At 28.3% G+C, this 22,815-nt stretch overlaps 1 protein-coding gene across 6 annotated transcripts in view; it reads right to left on the bottom strand.

The window, feature by feature from the left end:
• The window catches only part of LOC123294813 (TOX high mobility group box family member 3-like), a 399,305-nt gene that overhangs the window by 28,529 nt on the left and 347,961 nt on the right, over nucleotides 1-22,815 (bottom strand). For all 6 annotated transcript variants that reach the window (XM_044875973.1, XM_044875974.1, XM_044875971.1 and 3 more), the window contains exon 2: nucleotides 13,685-13,759. In XM_044875973.1, the coding sequence (XP_044731908.1) occupies nucleotides 13,685-13,759 (75 nt within the window). The remainder of the gene's footprint in view (nucleotides 1-13,684; nucleotides 13,760-22,815) is intronic.

The following is a 22,815-nucleotide window of genomic DNA, read 5'->3' as shown; positions in this document are numbered from 1 at the left end:
TTTTGACTCCGTCATTATAGGGATCCGCAATTATTTCTTCCTTAATAACGTTTCCTAAGCAATATCGAACAAAAACAGCTTAACGTGCAGATTTGGTGACGTTGGTGATTTCGCCAAGACCAAGCGATATAAAAGAAACCGAGTTAATGTCAATTTTTTGTTGATCTATTACATTTTCGCCCAGTTTTAAGATTCTTTCTTTTATTGTGTTTCTTTATAGAGGAGTATCTTTGATGCGCCAAATTATCTTTATTATCTTGTAAAAGTTGACTAAATCCAGCATTTTTGCACATTATATTTATGAATAGACCTCGACTGTTTCTTTCTGTGCACTTGAAATTAATTCCTTTTGCTCCTGCAGTTCGCTTTTTTGACAAACGAATTTGTAATTTATTTCAAAATACCAATTGTAGTCCACGATATAACCAGAATGTAACTAATAGTATAAAATATTCAGTACAAAAATTACTTTATGAGAAATAAATTTCATTAAATATTAAAATCTATAAGAGCAAATAACCCTAACATTGAGATTAATCGATGAGATTAGTTAATGTGTTCTTGGAAACATATATCTATCGTTTAAAATATAAATTAATTATTGATAACATCAATTGTAATTTTTTTTAAATTTAGATAAATACGCCTCCTGTAATTGAAGATATATTATACAAAAAGTGTAATATACTATTCTAGCAATGTCTAATACAATAACCACACGTATTAAAACCAATGAGTAATCAATTAAATTATAAATTAATTAACATATATATTTATCATTTCAATCTAATCTAATTAAAATCAATTTATAAATTAATAAAATTTATATATTCATTCGTCTATAAAATTGTCATGCAACAAACAACAACTTTTGCGATTTAAATAAAAAAATTAAAATAGTTAAGTGCGATTTGGGATAGTTTATCAGAAGTTTCGTAACGATTTCATATTTTTCTTTTTTACTATGAAATAAACATTAACTAATATCTGTTTCAATGTTACTCCTCGAAATTCTAAGAAAAATGATATGCATGTACCTCAATTATACTCTGATATTTTTGGGTCCAATTTACATTTTCGAATAAATTTGTTGTCTTAGAAGTATTCGTATGAAATTTTAGATGATACTTGAAATTGCGTACGTTATCTATAAAATGCTTTGTTCTGAATGACTGACTGACGGATCAACGCGCAGCCTAAACCGCTGATTGTAGAGACCTGAAACTTGGGGAATGTGTTCTTTGTGTGAAGTCCGATAAGATAATTCGATTTTCCAATTCTATTCATAAGGGGTGAAAAACGGGGGCAAAGTTATAAACATTCTTTAATAGAATTGATGGAAGACATGTTTCATATTTTATGGAAACTCATCGCCTAACAGGGTTAAGCCGGGATAGAAAGTTATTTTGAGGATGTTTTGCATCGTAGTTGATATCTCCTTAGTGTTTTTGATATAAATTACAGGCTATAACGCAGAAGTCTTTGTTTTTTTAGTTGAAATTACCCAACGAAGCAGGTGGAAAACTGCTAGTATATTGGTATTTCTCTAATTTTCTTAATAATTCTCGCTCAATTATGTTTCCTAATAATTCATGGTTATCCCGGTTTGTCGTTACTCCATTCTTAGCGAGGTTGAATTAAATGCATTTATAAATCGCTACGGATTACTAAAATATCTATTAATTTCATGGTACACCATTTCTTCTGTACCTTTTCGATAATAAATTTATAGTTAACCAAACAAGATTTGCATTTAACTTGTTAAGTTATTGTCGTGGATCAAACACATAAAACATTATTAATCCACAAATGTTTTTCTTATTGCATTATTACATCCGGTGACTATTGTGGTGACTGATTGTCCGTCTATCTTTGGCCTATGTGTCTGTACTATTTGGATTCGATCACATTATAATATTATTTCATTACATTTGTTTCTTTCAATTTATTTATATTTTCATGATTGTTATTATTATGTTTTGTTAACGTTGTGTGTGGTCTTATTGCAAAATATACTTTTACCACCACTGTGCGCCATTCTCGTTTACTTCTTCGCTTACTGGAGTTGGGATTTTTTTTCATTTCGTTTTGAATGTAATAAGCATGACGTTAAAAGCAAATTAAATAAATATGTATATAGAAACGATTGAAGAAATTTATTATGATTTTTTTTCCCATTTTGTTTGTTTGTTTGTGGTTATTTGTTTATATTTTATGATGACAAATATTTTTTAATTGAGAGTTACGTGTCAATTTTCAGAATATTCGATGCATATGATATCTATTACGATAATATAATGCAGTTAAAATTATTGTTATTTTTGGAGTCGGTGTCAGCCAAGGAAACAACTCTGACAGAACAGTTTGCTACATTAGCTAGGCTGACACCGACTCCAAAAATAACAATAATTTTAACTACATTATATTATCTTTAATTTTTTACTTTATAGTGCATATTAATTTGTTTTGGAAAAGTTTTTTCTTTGAAGTCGGTTTTCTTTTTGTTAAAAGTTTTAGTTATTTTGTGATTTTTAGTGAATCCGAAGTACACTAACTAATTTGTCACTAAAAAAAGAATCTGATATTGAGTTGAGTTATTCATCCTTATGTCGTGCATACTTAATGCAAATTTGAAACTTTTATGGTTTTCCCATGGATGCCGTTGTCAAAACTGAACTAAAAATGGGACCACACGGGAAGCACCAGCTTTCAAATAGATAAAGAATCATCAAAATCGGTTCACCCAGTCGAAAGTTCTGAGAAAAACATATATATATATATATAAAAAAAACAGTCGAATTGATAACCTCCTCCTTTTTTGTTTGAAGTCGGTTAAAAAATGTAATGCTTGATCAAATACCATTAACTTTTCTATAGCTAACTGTTTACATTTTCATGGAAAACGCACATTTTCAGAATGAGAAATTCATAAATAATTTTCGAGCATCTTTTAATAAAATTAGTAAAAATTTCTTATGATTTCTAACATTAGTATGATATTTTAAGTGCATAGTATTTTGAAAATCCCTAAAAAATTGATTTTCTAAATAATTTCCGATTCATTTGAAAACTAAAATAAATTTAATTATATATCAATTAAATAAAAAATATTAGGAAGTCTAAATAAATAATATATCATTTATTTAACTTCACAAAATATGTATTTATAATGAAACATTAAAATTTACCCATAAATTATACAACCAAAAATACATTTTAAACAGAAATAAGATTTATGACGTATAAATTTGTATTTTATACTGTACAACAAACTCGGGAATTTTGAAATTAGTAACTAGTTTTTTAAAATATTATTTTTAACACTGTATTTATTCAAAAGTTAGCGTTATAATTATAGTTATTTGATTTTATTGTCACGCTAAAGTAAAGTGATAAATATTTATAAACTTATCACACTCGTATATTTGGTAGTTCTCTATCCACTAACTTCCAGATTTAATATTGATTTTAAGCTAAGGATGCCAAAGAAATTCATTGGTTTAATTAATAAATTGGTTTAATATTTTACTAGCCAGAGATTAGATTCAGGGGTTCATTTCAGAACACAATTGTATGTTTAAATTGAAGCATAAAACTTGATGTAAAAAAATATAGTAGTGGTTAAATTTCCAATCTCCTCAGACATATACATCTATAACAGAGCCCACCACCATCATTAATTTTAATCTTGATTTATTTAAACTACATCCGAATACATACAATTAAATTTATGATGTGGGTGGAGTCGGTTACTTAATTCTTATCCGAGTGACAACAGTGTGATCAATTTACCGCCCCATTAATTATAATTGATCAGACCTTAGTAGAATCAGACAAGGTATGCTCTTTGTGCAGGTAGGTGTAGGGTGGGGGAATGCTCCACTCTCGGTAATCTCTCTCACACGGTACCCAGTTACCGCCATATTGATTGTTTGTTTACATTCGAACTGTGAAGTTGATTTATTTGTTTAATAATTTTTTTACATATTTACTGTCAATAAATATGACATAAGCAATATGGCGGTGACTTGGTACCGTGTGAGAGAGTAAGAGAATTTCCCCATCCTACTCCTGCTTTTCATAAGAGCATACCTTGTCTGATTCTACCAAGGATCAGACTACCACTGCTAGAATTTGAATCCGCAACCGACTAGTCTAAGTAGTCAAATGGTTAAAAGCGACTGCGTCTTTACTCGCTCGATCACTTAGCCGGTTCCATCTCTTCAAGTATTTAATCCAATCGAAAGCTTAATTTCCAAAACTTTCCAAAAATTCATTAACCGTTCAACGGGTTAAACAGTACAATGCAACCAACCATCATTGTCTCAGAAGCAGTTTACAACACAAAAAAAAGCGAATTCACGTGAACGAAATAAAAAATAATTCTTTTAGTAAGCGTTTAGCTAGACATATTTTTAATGGGCAGTATTTTAATAGTAATTAAAAAGATTTATATTTGAATATCGAAAGAGGTGTGCCTTATCAAAAATCGTGACGTGCTCAATCTAATTTCTTATTTATTATTTTTTTTAAAACTAATAATATGTGTGTTCACTGATTTAATTACTATCATAAAATAAAAAAAAAGTTCTGGTTTTTTTTTTATTTAGTTCAATATTATTTCTTAATTATTGGTTGATCGTGAGAAAATTAGAATATACGTAATAATAATCTGATTAAACTGTCGTTTAGAAATTTGTAGTTGTAGGCTGCTCTTTTATATCTAATAATAATAACCGCCAGTTATTTTACGCTTAATCTCATATGACGTTTATTTAAATAAATTAGTCGTGTATAATGTTGTAGTTGGCCTTTAAATAATATATAAAGTGTAGAAGGAAATTTTGAAAGTCTTTCATCAAAAAACTACCGATGATAAGTCTTTGTTAACAACTGATTAATTTAATCTGATGCGAATGGACGAGGTGTCAAAGAACATCACTAAAATCTGGTAGAATGGTTCTTTTTTACAATTGGAAGATTTTTTTGTATATCTTAGAACTATTTTGTCAATACTACTTACTTCGCAGAATCTTTGAAAATTAATTTTTCCGATATTTTTCATTGTCTGTGGCATCGTAGCGCCTAAGCGGATGAACCGATTTGAATTTTTTTGTTTCGTTTGTTATGTTTCAAGGACGAGTTTAGGATTTCGTACCCGGAACAACTAAAAAATAAGCGATGATCCTCAAATTCGGTTCCATTCCTCAAAAATTTTTCGAGCGCTTTTTTAATTTTGGAAATTTTACTTTATATATAAAATTTTTAATATTCTGCATTGTACAGCTACACGATAAGAAATGCATGGCGTTTATTACAATGCTGGTATGGTATATCATAGTAAGAATAAATTATTGTAAATAAAGCCACAGCTGTGGATCTTACGGAAATATTATATAGAGAATTATTAGATACTTTTTGATCTATCTGTCCCTATATCATACCAGTATTGTTATAAACGCCATATATTTCTTATCGTGTATTAACTTTATCTGTCCACTATCCTTCCCCTCCCCCCTTCACCAATTGACTGCCGATGCCCTTGAAACTTACATATAGATCTTATCTCCAGGAAAATGCATGAAATAAGTTTTCATAACGATATAAATAAAAAAAGAATTCAAATTCGTTGATGTATGTAAAAGCTTCTTTTCTTGAAGCTTCTTTTTCTTAACGAAATAATAGAAAAGATAAAATAAAGTTGAATAAACGATTTTTTATTCAACTGGTTTCTATTTAGTTATACATACAAACAGTATTTACCAATTTATTTCAATTTTAATAAATTAAAATACACATAATTTTTAATTAACCGATAAAATAAATTCAATTAAATAATATTAATATTGATTATATCATTAAAAATATTTTCAATTGTAATTTATTTAATTTACACTCAATTATCAAAAACATTTATTTTATTTAAATAATTTAAATTACAAATGTTTTAAAAATAAAAAAGTAGTATATATTAATTAAAATATTTAATTCAAATTAATATTCCTATCTTCTGAACTGATACATTTAAAAGGGTTTAGTTGTTAGGCATGCGAGAGGTAAAGTTTTATCATCGTTATAAAATGTATGGCCTATTTTGTCGTTATTCATGCAGTAAATAAGGTCAAATCGTAATTAAATTCATATATTCTCTTATCTACTTCAATCCATATATTTGATTACTCTCAAAAACATTCAAGTTAATAACAATTGAGTATTACTTTGTACACAAATTACTAAGTGTCACAAATTATACTTCTTTGATATGTTATTATTTGTTCAAATTTTACATCGAACACGAAACGTTCTATACAATTTTGAACAAATATGTAATAAAAGACCTAATCTGAGGTATTCGCACCGTGCGTGAGTTTTATAGGAAAGCGCTTCCATGGTAACGATACACTACTTTAATTATAGAATTGTATAGATGCATATATAATTGTATGGATTGCATTTATGACTTACATTGAAAATTTAATATTATTGTCTCACAAATTTAAATAAATAATTATGATAATTTACATTTGAAAAATAATATTTGTGCAATTTGATGGTAAAGAATTGCAAATTAGTCATAACAGCCTCTTTTATCGCCAAAATATTTCACTGGAAACGCTGGCATCGATTTTATTGTCCCTACCATGACTACGCACACAACGAATAGAATCTTTGTATACGTTGGATGTAAGTTTTGTCAAAAAATATCTTAACATTCAGACCTCCTGATTCAATTTGAATCATATTCCATGTTGGATCGCTTCATACTTTTGACCGTTTGGTGAAGTGTTATTGGCAATAGTAATCTGAATGGAACAGATGTTTTTATCGAGTTTTAATAGGATCAATCCGAGAGTTTACATGTATCGAGGTTAAAATTAATGATTGAAAGGTATTTAGTATAATTTTCCACGAAGGATATTTACTGTGTCACTCATTCATCATATTTTTAAAGGTACTAAACTTATTTCATATCATGGTGTTTTATTGAAATAATTCATCGGATTACTCTTTAATTCAAGTGCTAGATCATAACTTTTTGAGTGTGATAACTATACTTAAAGTTAATATTTTCGAATAGCTTGAAAAACATACTCATTTCAATTTCATTTGTAAATGCCATTGATAATAATTGCATTTGAAACATTCTGTACTATTTGACATAAGTATAAACATGCTGCTGCATTAATTTTTGTAATAAAACAATAGTTCAACCACTTAAAATCTTTATATAAATCTGGTATTTATGAAATAAAATTCCAGGAAGCTACTCCTTTTTTAAACATACGTCTGAAATGCATTTGCCAAGAGATACGAATTGATTAAAATTGTTAGTATATTTTGATGAATATTTATTCCCCTGGGTGTTTAAGATCCACACTACTTTATTAATACAATTTTATGGAAGGGCATATAAGTCTATGATCTGTATATGTGGTTTATATTGAAAATTTAATACTATTTTCTAACAAATTTTACTGTGAATACGATTTCCAAATTTTACATTTAAAAAATTCTACTCATGCAATTTCTTTTGTCTTTTGTTTTCATAATTTCTAATACAAGTTTATTTAATTATTCAATAATTTTTATTTGACATTTACTGTACCAATTACATGTAAACAATAAAAAAATAGTAATATTTCAAATAAAACATGTGATTTCTTTTAAAAAATTTCTTTGGTTTTAAAGAAAATTAGTATAATTTCTTTGCTTTTTACATTCTGTACAAGATAAACATAAAAATTAATACACACACATACAATAGTCTTAAATTAATTCCAGTTATTTACATCTCCATTCATTTAAACATAATTTAATAAATTTATCTAATTATGTATAAAACATAGTAATAATGATAATATGTATATTTATTGATTTTGTTAATTATTTACAAATTTAAATTATCTATGCATATATTAACAACACAACATGAATTATTTTATTTAATTCATTCAAACAATATGATAAAAATCAAAATAAATAAATAAAATCGATTACTTAGGAACGTATTAATGGAAACTATAAGAAGATCGCTTATAATGAGATTCAAAAAAAAAAAAAAGAGAACGGCAGAGAACTCAAAGCTAGCCAGACGTTTATACGTTTTTGAATATTTAGGGAAATGAATATCAACTAAAAAATTAAGCTCAATACGGTAACTAAAATCGTAAACCGTGTTTGTTATCATTAAATCCCATTGTACTTTGTAAAATTACAACTTTATTTTGTCTATTATTTCTTTAGTAAAATTACAAAATATTTTAGAACTATACATAAGAATAATTTTTGTAATATTACTAAATTAAAAAATTGTTTAGTATTACGTTGTTTGTAAAAGGTTCTTCCATTTTCCTGGTGGAAAATGGCTTTTGGAAACAAAAGGTTTTGATAATTCTTAATAAATTTAATACAAAATTCTAAAAATTCTAGTTTTTGAAATATGAGAAATAAAGTTGAAATATACGCAATAAAACAACACAATTCCGGCGTAATATGCACCTCAGACGAAAAGTCACTCGAGGATTTTAATTTAGTTTTTTGATCCGATTAGTTAAAAATACACTAAATAACATAACCATCCTCATAACAGGTCATGTTATTTAGTGTATTTTTAACCCCCGAACTAAAAAAGAGGTGTTATAAGTTTGACCGCTATGTGTGTGTCTGTCTATGGCATCGTAGCGCCTAAACGGATGAACCGATTTTAATTTTTTTGATTTCGTTTGACTAATTTAACGGAGATTGTTCTTAGCTATGTTTCAAGTGCGAGTTTAGGGTTCCGTACCCGAAAAATTTGTCGGGGGTTTTTAAATTTTGTAAATTTCACTTGTTTTTATTGGTGGCTTGTCACCCACTTTGAACAAAATAAAATCTTTAAAATGGACAATTTTTGTTATAATTTTTCAGTTTTTAAAATTCGTAAATATACAAATTAGCAAACAAATTACCATAAAAACATCCGGTGCCCTCTAAACAAAATTTAAATATTTTAATTAGATTTTTGAAAAATAAATTAAAATACAAAACACAACAGCATACATAATACTTCACTGAAATTAATAAGAAAATGATGAGTGTGGAACACAAAAATAAACACACCAACATTGTCTGGGTTGTGTTTTTGGCAAGGATTAGTTTTATGCTATATAAGCAACAAAAAGCCACCCACCCACATCATCATTATTCTTCATATCACACCACCACAAAGTAGTAGTAATTCGTCTTAGTTATGTTAAGGTGTAATCATAGATAGTTGTGACGATGGTGTTATATAATAAGAAAATACAACCCATTATATACACGTGTATTATATAATATATCATTATATTATTATTATTATTATTATTAAAATAGAATAATAAATAATTCACAGACAAGAATAAAGATGGTGTTACTGATGTGGGCAGGTGGGGGTAGTGGAAGTGGTAATTGGAGGGAATATAATAATATGAACAATATCTCATATAACTATTTTATACTTCTATCTTTAGAAAATATTATATTAAAATATATTGTTTGAGACTTATAAAATGTTCGAAGATCCTGACCCGCCAAATTTTTTTGGGTGTTGGATTTCTGGTATTGGTGCATATCGATAATATATACTTTCCATACACGAAGAGTCAATCGACGTAAAATTATTATGGTAATTGACTTCTTATAGTAACATACAAATATAGAATTTTCTGACACCATGCCCACAGCGAGACAACAGTCTTAAATCCATTAAGCCGTATAACGTCATAAACATTTACAGTAGAAAGTTCCAAGAAAATAAACCCACTTTTTTCGGAATGAAATAAAATTTTGAGTAGATGTTATAAATAACCGCCCCCTAAGAGTTGCTCAGTTAAAAAAGATATTAGCTATCAAAGCTGAAAATTCTTGCATAGGTTATTTTTAAATATATCTTTTTAATTATAGCTCATGTGTTGCTCTGATGTACAAGATTTATTACTGTAGAGTTTCAATCAAATCCATTCAGTAGTTTTTGCGTGAAAGCGTCACAAACAAACAATCTTTTTTCACATTAATAATATTTAGGGATACCACTTCTCGGTTGTTTATTAAATCGTGTGCTTGTAAATTTCAGTCACGATTTGCTTTAAAGAGCCAATTCGTGCCCATCTAGCCAGAGCTATGAAAAACTAAGACAATAATTTTATAAGTTTATGAAATCAAATCATTGAAGAAAATCCACAAACATAACCAACAAAACAGTAAAACCATGTACTAACGAATAACTCACAACACAAACATATATCCTTCCTTCTTCGATATCGTAACTCAGAACAACGTGCTGAGCGACGCAAGTGATGTGTTATCATCGTTAATTTTGTTTTGATAATCAATCTTTTGTAACTACCGAATAACACAACTATTATTACGACACTCTATTTCAAATAAAACAATTATGTTCGGGAAGGAACATGAGAAAAAGAGATAGAATATAAAATAAATTACAGTAAAACTTCTCTTAGCATCATATTATAATTGTGTGGTGGTGTATGAGGAGTAGGTTGGAGTTTAGACGTTGGTAAGTGAGTGAGGTGTTGGTTCATTAGCATGTAGATTAAAATTTAATTTGATAATTTTCACATTGTTCCAGTTTCTATTATAAAACGTGCACAACGCTTATATTACGATATGAAGTTAATGAGAAATAATATACAGAGATAGATATACATCTATCTTTGTTACACGTCTGTACAGTGTGATAATTAAAATTAAAATGCATGTGTTACTACTCAAAAATATCGATATATTTCATTACAATCTGATATTCATAAATTATCTGCGAGAAATATACTTCCGCAGGCTCAAAATAGTTTATCGTGGAAAAAAGAACTAAAAGTAATCCACCGTGTCTCCGTACATTATTGTAAAAATGTTGTGTACTATATACAATAGTACACATGCTTAGTATACATATACTCAATGTCAGAAAAAATGCTCGTTTTAAAACATTCTAAGTGTTATTATTATAACATAACATATGATGAGTACGCTTAGAATGTTTTAACTGTGTCATTTTTTCTGACAGTGAGATACATAGTCCAATAAAGTTCTCTTTTTAACTCTAATGTATAAACGCGAGGTATTCTCGTAGTCAATCTTCTGTTTTCCCGTATTAAAGTATATATTATAATAGACATCTCTTTTCAACTTCTTATACTCTAAATATAGTCGTTTCTGTTGATGATATCTCAAGAATGAAATAGTCAGTAAATTTGGTTTTTTTTTTTTTTTTTTTTTTTTTTTTTTTTTTTTTTAACTCAGAACAAATACATGAATGTTCAGATAGTTTTTTGAAAATATCTTAAATCTAGTTTTTTTCTAGAATTAAAAAACTCAACTTCACCTATGCTCTCCGTGTTAATTATACGAACTTAAACTAATTTTATCTCGAGTTAGAGACAGTCAATCGACTTCAAATTATTATGATAATTGAATTATGAATATATATGTTGGAAAATTTGATTTACAAAAAATATCCAAAAAACGAATTTGGCGATGTGAAAGGTTGGTTTCTTGTTTCAAATTCATTAAAAAATATTAACTGCTTATCTTAACAAATAAAACAAGTGGAAACAAGCAATTGATTGAGTTAATTGTTGAAATACCATGTATAGACAACGTTAATTACGCATCCTTTTGTTTTTTCGTCATATAAGTAAAGAAAGATAGTCAATATTGTGTATATATAACACAACTGTGATGTCACACACTCATAACTGATATTCCCATATAAAACATATTATATAATGTTCTTTCTAACTTAATTTGCGCCCTCACGGATAAACATTAAAGTTTACGAAAAAATGTTTCAGATAAAAAGTATAAAAACAAATGAATACTAAAAATTCTAGAATGCAAAATATATTAAAAGAGCTGTTGAAAATCCAACCTTCTTAATTAGAATTTCATCCGGTAGTTATCATTAATTAATAAAAAACAAAACCTTTTCCTGATAGGAGAATTAACATCCTTGTATAAATTTTAAAATGTAGTCTAGATGAGTTAAAAAGAAGGAAAAAGGATTAATAATAATATTTTACTTTTTAGAAGTCTACATATACTATAATATAAATAAATTACATTTAATTATGAAAAAATATTTGTATTCATTATTCGTCATTCGTTACACTACACACAGAGAGATATTTGAGAAGAGAATATAGAAACAATACCGAACAACCACCAAATGTAACGGAGGCGTATAACCAACACACACAAGCAAGCATACATGAAAAATTCATACGTGTAATCAATTTTTAATAACTTATATATGCAAATATTAGTAATGTATGTGAATTATTAAACTTAATATAAATATGCTTATACTAACATTAAAAAAAAATTTGATTAGATTTTTTTTTTTCGTTATTCAAGCATGGATAATTTTAAAATTGGTTTATTTTTGTATCTTTTTTTATGTGGAGGTTATTTGATATGGTAATTTCATGGTATCATACATTTTTTAATAGGTATGAAAATATTTTTTTTCAAGTGTATGTTTTTAAATCATTTATTGGTACTATATTAGAGTGGGGGATATGAGTGCTCTCGTTAGAAACATTTTTGGGGTAATTTCCTCCTTACTTTCTACCCAAAAAAATCGTTAAGCTAGTAGAGCAAGACTATATAACACTAAAAACGCTTTGATATCGAAGGCAATTATTAATTTTTAATCATATTTGTGACATCGAAAACCATCGAGGGTCAATTTTGGATGCATGAGCTTTGCAACCATGATGAGCTCTGCAACCAGGATTCCCTGTTCCCTAGGTACATAGAAGTGTATTTTAGACATCATATACGTGATCAGCGACCTCGAAAGCCCCCAAGTAATTATTTTGAATGTAATTTATAGAGACACAACACTGGAAATAGGGTGAACATCCAGGTCGTTCTGATAAACAGGTCCATCGAGGAAACTTTTGAACGACACATTCGTGTTCAGTGACTCTAAAAACCCCATGGGTAACAAAATTTGGACGATTTCGTTACAAAGATTATACTTCTATCGAAGCTCAAAAAAATTTCATGGATTGTATAGAATCAAAATTGGTCACAAATTTTATAATTTATTTCCTGAATCGAATGCAAAAAACCGCATCCCGGTCCTGCCCGAATAAAAATTGATTTCAAATGTTATATCGTTTTCCCTATATCGAGGTGCATGAAACTCTTGTATACAGTTTAGCAACCATCTCGTTAGACATTATTTAAAATAAATGAACAAGTGATTTTAAATGATGCACAAGTGAAGAGACTGACCGGCTGTGTTCATGCGTGCACATATACAACTACAGATCAAATGATTACGCGCCCATCACACACAATACATTTTCTGAAAAGTTATTCTTTGTCTTATACATAAGGACGTCCACAAAAACTCTTCGTGCTTCATATATACTTTAAATAGCTTTGAGATGGTTGCCAAAATGCATGGTCGATTGGACATGTAAGAAATGTTTATTCGTAGATATTAACAACCGTTTACGTTCTATTGGCTTGCACGATAACACCAATTAATTGAAATGTTTTCAAATCTGTTTAAGACAGAAAATATTATACGTCGAATTTACTACTATTTTTTTAAAGAATATTTAGGAAGGATTTAGTTGTGAATCAATTATTTCCGAAAGATTATATTGGATAAAAATAGTATAAAACTTACCTGATCGTTCATATTGTAACCGTTAGCTGCGTGATATGAGTGTGGAATACTTAAAGATAAATCCAAATCGTTTCTCTGAAAACAAAAAATAAAACATTCATTAGTAATCTTTTCTTAAAAAGACTTACTGCGAAAATATCTAGCACATAGTCTGTAGTACATAGAGGTCGTGAAGAATGCCCCAGCATTATAAAATAACGTAAGTGGTATAATACCTTGAATATATGGAGGATCAATAATATTTTTGGCTGAAGGTCATGAAAGTAATAAACATTTTAAAAACCGTTTTCCAGATACAGTGGCAATACTTCCAAAATATATCTCCCTTAATTCAAACTAGGCAAGGATCAAAGACAAGAAGTAGGCTACCCAGATATAGCGACGCTTAGTAAGATATGTGGGCTCGGACAGAATAATGTTATACATATGATGTCTTGGTCTAGGAATGATCAGAATTGAAGGCCAGAATTAACCATAAAGAAAAGTCGTCAAAGCAAAAAGGAATGTAATATCGCCGAAGTAGACAGCGAAGCTCCAAGTGATAGGCGTTATTAGAAGGTGATATAAAAATGAAGACATAAAATTAGATATGATACACAAAGTATTGTTGTCTCGCTTCGTTCTTCAATAACACTACTTACATTAAATATCTAATGTTAACAACCTAGAAACCTTCGAATTTGCATGAACAAAACGTGTGAGTCTGTGATATAATCGAAATTATTTGATACAATCAAAAATAATTTAAAATACACACAATATAAATTCCATTATATAGAAGTACACATATAAAGTAATTACCATACATATTATAAATTATAAAATAGAATCAATTGCGTAGCGAAATTATTATGATTATTATTATAGTTTGTTTAAAGGCCATTCGTTAACTATATTTATTGACAAATAAATAACAAGAGAATAGTTCAAGGGTTAATTCTGGTAAATTAATGACTTCCTAATTATATGTATTAAATTATTTATTTGTTTTTATTTTTACATAACTTTACCGGCTATTTAATAAAATTAATACTTTTTTATTTCTTGTTAAACAACATTATTTTATTTGATTATTATCGTGGTATTTATTTATTACGATTTTCTTTTACGAAATTTCTTACGAAATTTATTGAATATGTCAAGGAAAAATTGTAGGTAGCCAAGGAAATTTGATTATTTTATAATATGGGATTTTAAGAATAGTTTGAGATTAACTATTAATTACCAGCATGAGGTTATTAAAATTTAAGTTCGACTTAAAAGTGCAATGCTCGTAATTATTGAGAATTCCAGTAACTACTTTCATAAAGTTCGGGTAACTTTGTCTACATCAATTTTTATCATTGACATCGACGGAATTGTTGTTATATTCATTCAGTAGAAAGAAGTCGAAAATAATTAACGCCAGTTCAGTACACAATCTAGCTACTGCAATTTTATAATTGGTTGATCCGAGCAATTTCACTTTCAAGCATTGCGCGCCCAAGCGTCGGATTTTCACCAATCGACTCAAAATAAAGTCAAATTAAGAAAAGTTCGAAAAATTTCAAATTTAAATTATTCCCTGGAAAATCGGTTTTTTAATATCCCGCAAAAATATTTGGCTCTGGAAATGAAATTTCGAACCCAAGAAATCGAAAGTTTTCAGTATAAATTTATTAAAATTTTCTTACAAAACAATGTTGTATCAGATCATAACAGATTGATGTCATTACCGACTCTATTAGAGCCTTTGGTAGTAAGCGAATCCTGTTAATCTCTAGTCTGAGTAGTTTCGATTTAAATTCGATACAATATTTATGTTTATTGTAGTATAACTAACGATATCGCAGTTTGTACTGCACCTAAGAAAATTCGAAGGCTACCCACATTAAAAAAATAATAATTTGTGTTTTATTTAAGAATGGGGAAAGGGTAAATGTTCAAAGGGTAATAAGAAAATAAAACTTGTTAAATTATATGTCTATTTGTGATATGTGTGTCTGATAAGGTGATAATATTGATTTAATAAAAAAAAACCATTATTATTATTATTTGAAAATGTCAAACTGACTGTGTTTTTTTTCTTTTCATTTATTATTACAGGTAATTTGCATTAGTTTAGTAAAGTAAGATGGCATTCAAATGAAAATATAAAAGGTTAATACCTAGTTTGTTATTATATGGATTGAATTTATTGATTTTGTTATTTAAATAGGTTGTATGGAGTTTAGTTTGGCTTGACTTGTCTTCTTGGTGGGTGAAGTCTTTACTATACAAAATGCACCAGGGAAAGGGGCTAAAAATATGATGCTTTAAGGAAGGTATACGGTTGTCTGTCGATAGTATGAATCTCATATAAACATAAAAACTCGCCTAATCAAATTTGACAATGCCCCGAACCAACGACCTTGATAAAATGGGATATTTTACAACAATTTAACAATAAACACAATGCGTTAATAAAAATGATAAATGTATTCTTAAATATGTTGTTATCGAGATGTTATCGAGCAACTTTTTATAAAAAATCTAATGTCAATTCGTATTGATACTACACGGTAAGAAGTGCATGGCGTTTATTACAATTCTGGTAAGGTATATGTCGTTATTTACAATAAAGTATTGTAAATAACGCCATATACCATACCAGCATTGTAATAAACGTTATGCATTTCTAACTGTGTATATTGTTCATATGATCTGAAAGAAATTGATTGTTTTGAAATAGTTTTAGTGTCGGTATTAAGGTGAACCAATGCTTGAAAAATGAACATGTAAATTTAGAGAGCATTACATCTATTTTACGAGCATCTTGCAAAAAAGCGTTCCTGGATTCTAACGTATATTTGTTTTCATTTTGTGAAGAATAGTATTATTATTTTTTGATGTAACAAAGAAATGCAAAAATTATCTATCGCGGAAAATCAAATGTCACTAGCCCACAAACAACAGTTATAGTGAGTACTGTACAAATTTATCATAATGATTTTCCTGTCATTACTCGCGACTAAGTTGGACAAACAAAGCCTTTCCTGATACTTCCGATTAAGTATTGTTCCTGAGACATTTTGTATGTTAGAGGTAAAAAGATATGAACTTCTTCGTTGGTTGAATGAATATTTTTGAATATATGAAATATGATTTTAAATGTCTTCTCTATTTTCTTGAAATGTATCTGGTGTTTAGTTAATATTTAGATATTTTCGATCACGAAAACTAGAATAGATAGTGCATGAAAAATTGAAAATAATTACTATTTGAAAGACAGAAGTTTTTACTTCTTGTTTATATCTCCAATAGGACAATAGCCTATTGGGAAAATCATTTTGACACTTTTAAATTTGTGGTAAAAATAAATTTTTTTAAGCAGGTATTTATTTCTTATAAGCAAAATTAAAATAAAAAAAAAAACAAGTGAAAACAAGTTAATACTGAGTTAATTGTTGAAATACCATGCATAAGCAGTGTTGATTACTCTGTCATATTACACATACATACATACATAACTGATATCCCCATATAATATATACTATACAATTTACGCCTTATTTGCGCCCTCACGGGTAAACAGTGATGTTTACGAAAAAATGTTGCAAACAAAAGTTGGTTATTTTTTAATAAGGAGTAGTTTTTACATTTAGACTTTTGTTCTATCTCTAATGGTTTACAAGATGGGTCCTACGGACCCAAGACCCAATTGACCTATGTTGCTCATTTACGAACTCGGCCTTACTTTTTACGTCCTGAGTACGCTGTAAAAATTTCAGTTTGATATCTTTTTTCGTTCTTGAGTTATCGTGTTGACAGACGGACAGACAACCGAAAATGGACTAATTGGGTGATTTTATAAACATCTTTACTAAAATTTTGTTCATGGCATCAATATTTTTAAGCGTTACAAACTTGGACTAAACTTAGTATACCATGCATATTACATATATGCATGGTATAATAAGGAAAGTTTTTTTGAGGTTTTGACAAACAATTTCACGGAAATAAGGTGATTTATTAAATTAGGGATCGAATAGCCATTATATATTTTATATTTTAGACATTAATTTTTTTCTTTAACATTTTTCAGCCAATCTTCAAAACTTTACCGGACACAAAAACAACTCAATACAATTACAATTTTGTTTGAAAATAATTTTTCGTCTGGATATTGGCATCTTTTTAATTCCTTAAAAGTAATTTAGAGTAAACATTACTGTATATTAAAATACATTATGTATGTATGTATAACATTTAATAATAAGTTGATTTAAATTTCCTCTATTTTTGTTTTTTTTTTGTTTATTTGCATGTTTTATTAAAATATGAGATACTAAAAATTTATTTTATATAATATATATAGCTATATTGTGTAATATTTACATATAAATTACAAAATAGTTTTTCTTTTCACTAGTGATGATATTGAACGGCTTAGTAGCAGTAGTAATATAAGGGTGATGAACATTTATTTTTGTATCATGTCAATATATTTAAATAAAAATGCAAAATGAAATATAAACAAAATGTTTAAAAAACAAGTGAAGACAAAAACTTGACTGAGTTAATTGTTGAAATACCATTTATAGACAGTGTTGATTTCTTTATCACATTACACATACATACTTGTGACACATACATAACTGATATTCAAGTACATACTATAAAATTTCCATCTAATTGATGCCCTCACGGGTAAACAGTGATGTTTACGAAAAAATTCAAGCAAAAGTTGTTTATTTCTTGATAAGGAACATTTTTTACATTTAAACTTTTGTTCTATCTCTAACGGTTTACAAGATGGATCCTATGGGCCACAAGACCCAATTGACCTAGAATGCTCATTTACGAACTCGACTTCACTTTTTACGTCCTGAGTACGCTGTAAAATATTCAGCTCGCTAATAACTATAGCTAATAATTCAGCTCGATATCTTTTTTCGTTTTTGTTAAGTTATCTACATTTTGTTATCGTGTCTACAGACGGACGGACAACCGGAACTGGACTAATTAGATGATTCTATGAACACCTATAGCAAAATTTTGTGCGTGGCATCAATATTTTTAAGCGTTACAAACTTGGTACTAAACTTAGTATACCTTGCATATTACATATATGCATGGTATAAAAACTGTATAATAATTTTAGAATTTCTAACATAACTTTTAATAAACAGCAATTTAAAAGGATTTTCTTAAAATCGCATCTAACAGATTTTTACCTCTACAAAATTTATATAGATGGAAATTTCTCTTTCAAAGGAACCCAAAAAACTCTTCTTAATTGCGAACAAAAACGACACCTGTACGCATGCTGGAATAACTAATGTGACCAACTGAATGTATGCGACGGTAAACACGCTCACTTCGGACTGTTGTCAATTCGGTGTGTCACGCCAAAATGATGAATTTTCATCAGCCCACTTGTATGATGTGAGCTCACATCAATTTAGCTTACGTGTGTAGCGGCCTTTACATATTATCAAATATTACGTCGGGAGTTTCTTAAAATTTTTTATTTAATATTATTTAGTTAGAATTAGATAGAGATAGCAGCTCAGATCAAAACAATTACTAAGCAAACAGTATTGACCTAACAGCGTTTATTGTTTTATCCTTTTTATCGTAAAGAATTCCAAACAAGAAATAATACATTTCAATCTTATTATTTGAAAGAACATACGGAGAAAAAAGTGCTGAAATATATAATTCGATTAGTAAATCACGAATAAATCTTTTTTATGTATACACCAGAGTAAAATATACTGAGAAAAAAAAAACTACATACTCCTCACAAACAGTAGTGATATGTGTTTTATAGTAAGGTTATGAAAAGGTGGCTTGCGCTTCAAAAGCAAGCCAGTGGTATCGGTGAAGCGAGGAGATAGAGGATGTTCACGGAAAATAGAGGATGAATTCCCGCATATAACAACATAATATAAATTTATGAAAATTGTTTTTTTTTAACATCATTTGGCGTTATCTAAAATAAAAATCACAATATCGTAAATTTTACTAATCGTACACACACATGTATACTCAGTTTTACTCAGTCAGTTATAAAAAATTACTTTTTGTTGTATTATTATTATGGGGCGGAAAATACAATGGGTTTATTATGAGTTTTTTATACTTTTTTTTATATTTTGTGTTTTGTTATTTTTTGATAATATTTTTAGAGAAAATATAATAATAGCGTTAAGGATAATTTTTTATTTACAAATAGACAGAAAACAATTGAGATAAAATCGTGATAACATATAAAACTTATAATTAGTAATTTTTTGTTTGTTTAGAATTATTTTTTATAATTTTTTAGCTTATCTTAACACTGCCGGTCCCTAAATATTGATGGTGATAGTATAAAATAATGAAAAGAAATTTTATAATTCAAATTACATGAAAAAAAAATGTTCTTGTCATCTATCTTCTTACAAGAAAAATTATAAAAAAAAAAATAAATAAAAAAAATAAAAACAAGTGAAAACAAACAATTTACTGAGTTAATTAATTAACGGTTTACAAGATGAGTCCTACGGACCCAAGACCCAATTGACCTATGTAGCTCATTTACGAACTCGACCTTACTGTTTACGTCCTAAGTACGCTATAAAAATTTCAGCTAGATATCTCTTTTTGTTTTTGAGTTATCGTGCTAACGGACAGACAGGCGGGCAGACACCCGGAAATAAACTAATTAGGTGATTTTACGAACACCTATGCCAAAATTTTGTTGGTAGCGCCTTCATTCGCTCGTCCACTGAGCCTGTAGTTTTTACCATAAAAAAAGATTTGAATGATACAAACTTCTACTGATAACTTAAATTAAGTATAGTCTTAATATAAATTGATTAAGTTAACAGCTTTGTTTTATGTAAAAAATTTGATGTAAAAGACAACTATTACTATTTCGGCTCGAGTTTTTATATTTTTTAATATTCTTTCATACGTTTCGAAGGATAGAAAATTCTAAAAAACGAAAAATCGATAAGTTTCTCAAATCCATTTTCCACTCAAAGCCTTAGGTATCGTTTTCGGATGCTTGAGTGTATCATTATAAGATTCATTTTCTCAAAAAAGTGTAGAAAGTTCGAATAAAAAAAGTCTACGAATGACTTTTGGCACATACTTACGATAAATTTCACTGTGAAAGTTTTCGTTTATTATTTAGATTTTAAGTTAATCCAAATTTGATACTAAAACTGCATAAATGTCTTCAAACCATTTAGAAACTTTATTTAAAATAATTAAGTACCTTAAAAAAGGTATAAAAAGAAAACTCAAGACGTTATAATGAAAAATTTCATTTACTGTACATAAAATAATAACTCTTAAATTTATTTTAAAAGAGAAACAAAGTACCTCATCCCATCAAAGTTGAATTATATACAAGAAAGTAGTCTTTCTTTATTTTTATATTCTTATAAAGTGCAGTTATATTTTTTCAAATAAAATTTGACAATATATTTCCCTTAAAAATAAGATTTAAGAGGTCGTGTCAGTTTTATGTAACAGTTACATAAATCTTTGTTACATATTATAGTTACATTAAAAACATTACTGGAAAGGTAGATTTATAGAGTGGAAATAGTTTATAGTGATGTCGAAAGAATTTTCGGGAGAAGATCGAATTGTTTACATGAAATTTCCTGATTACTATTACCTACTAGATTATAGCAAAAATTTCTTGACTGTTTGAAGTTTAATAACTACGCGAAAATACATCAATACTTGATTTGCCTCGTATTCAAATAAAAAAAATTTACTGCGGTAAACCAAGTCCAAACATTGAGAACCGGGTCTTCAGACTCCAAATATAACAGCCTGAAATAATTGTATTATTTTCTGTGGCCAACATCTAAATCAGTTTTTCAAAACGTTATTCGACGTCGACGCTTGCCAGTTGCCCGTGACTATTAATCGTAGATATTGTAGCAGAAAATATAAAAAAATTTTAAATTATGCAATTTTATAATTTAATAATATTTTCAGCAAGGAACCATTTCACTATTAAATGCCAACTTGATATATTAAATAAATTATTATACTTTAATAATTCTTGCGATGGCTTGGGTCTAGGACGCAATCTTCAGCACTGATGCTTGAAATATTATGAAAATATTATCTTAATAATTCCCCGAAAATAAAATTATACAATAAACGACATCAAGAATAATCTAATTGTTTAATTGTTTTGATAAAAAATTATGACGGAATTAATCTCGATTATACAGTGATAACGATTTGATATTTTATTCCAATTGAAATAAGCAAATGGTAAGATTTTTTAAGATAAGAAACGTTGCATACCATTGTTGGCACAACAATTTCGATGAACATCAAACACGGTTCTCACTGTAGGTATCCCGTCATCAACAATTCGATCAAGTTGCAATAATATATTACAAAGAACATTTAACAATATAAAACAAAACAAAAATATTTTTTTACAATTGGAATAATAATTGTAACATTATTTTGTATAATTTATATTCGAATAAACTTGAAAATAATAATAAAAATGTAAAAAGAATTGAATTTTTATATATTTTTTACTACATAAACCACATTTTAACCCACCCACTCCTCATTTAGACGCTACCCATCAAACTCCCCATTTTTAACCCATCTCATACCATTGATTATATTATATAAATTTATTCCTGGCAACCCATTAAACCGCAACTCAAACCAATGTAGAAAAGCTCATGCCTGTCCGTTTATCCGTCACCCATTTTTACTATAAACTTCCCATTCCAGCATTCTTTTGTTTTAAATTAATTTTAAAAAAATATACACACACACACACAACACTATAGTGCGGCGCTGCCAACAGCCGTTGAGCTATATAACCCAGCCGACATAAGCTGTATAAAACAACTCTACTGTTGTTTTTTTTTCTTTTTTAATTTCATTATATGCAAATTTATCCGGAGAATAAATAAATGCTTTAATATCACAATTTTTTTTTATAGTCGGGATATATATAAATGTGCGATACACCTCTTTTTCCCGCCAACTACAATAATCGTAGACAATGCTGCCACCTTTTAGTCCACTATATGAAAAAAAAAGTAGTAATATCCATTTGTGTTATTGATGTGATAGTAGGGGGATGAAAAGGTGGTTTTTCCAGGTTTGAGTTGGTATTTTTTGTA

The sequence above is a fragment of the Chrysoperla carnea genome, chromosome 3, assembly GCF_905475395.1.
Source record: "Chrysoperla carnea chromosome 3, inChrCarn1.1, whole genome shotgun sequence".
NCBI lineage: Eukaryota > Metazoa > Arthropoda > Insecta > Neuroptera > Chrysopidae > Chrysoperla > Chrysoperla carnea.
Note: the sequence above shows the minus strand (reverse complement) of the source record. Positions and strands in the feature narration are given on the sequence as shown.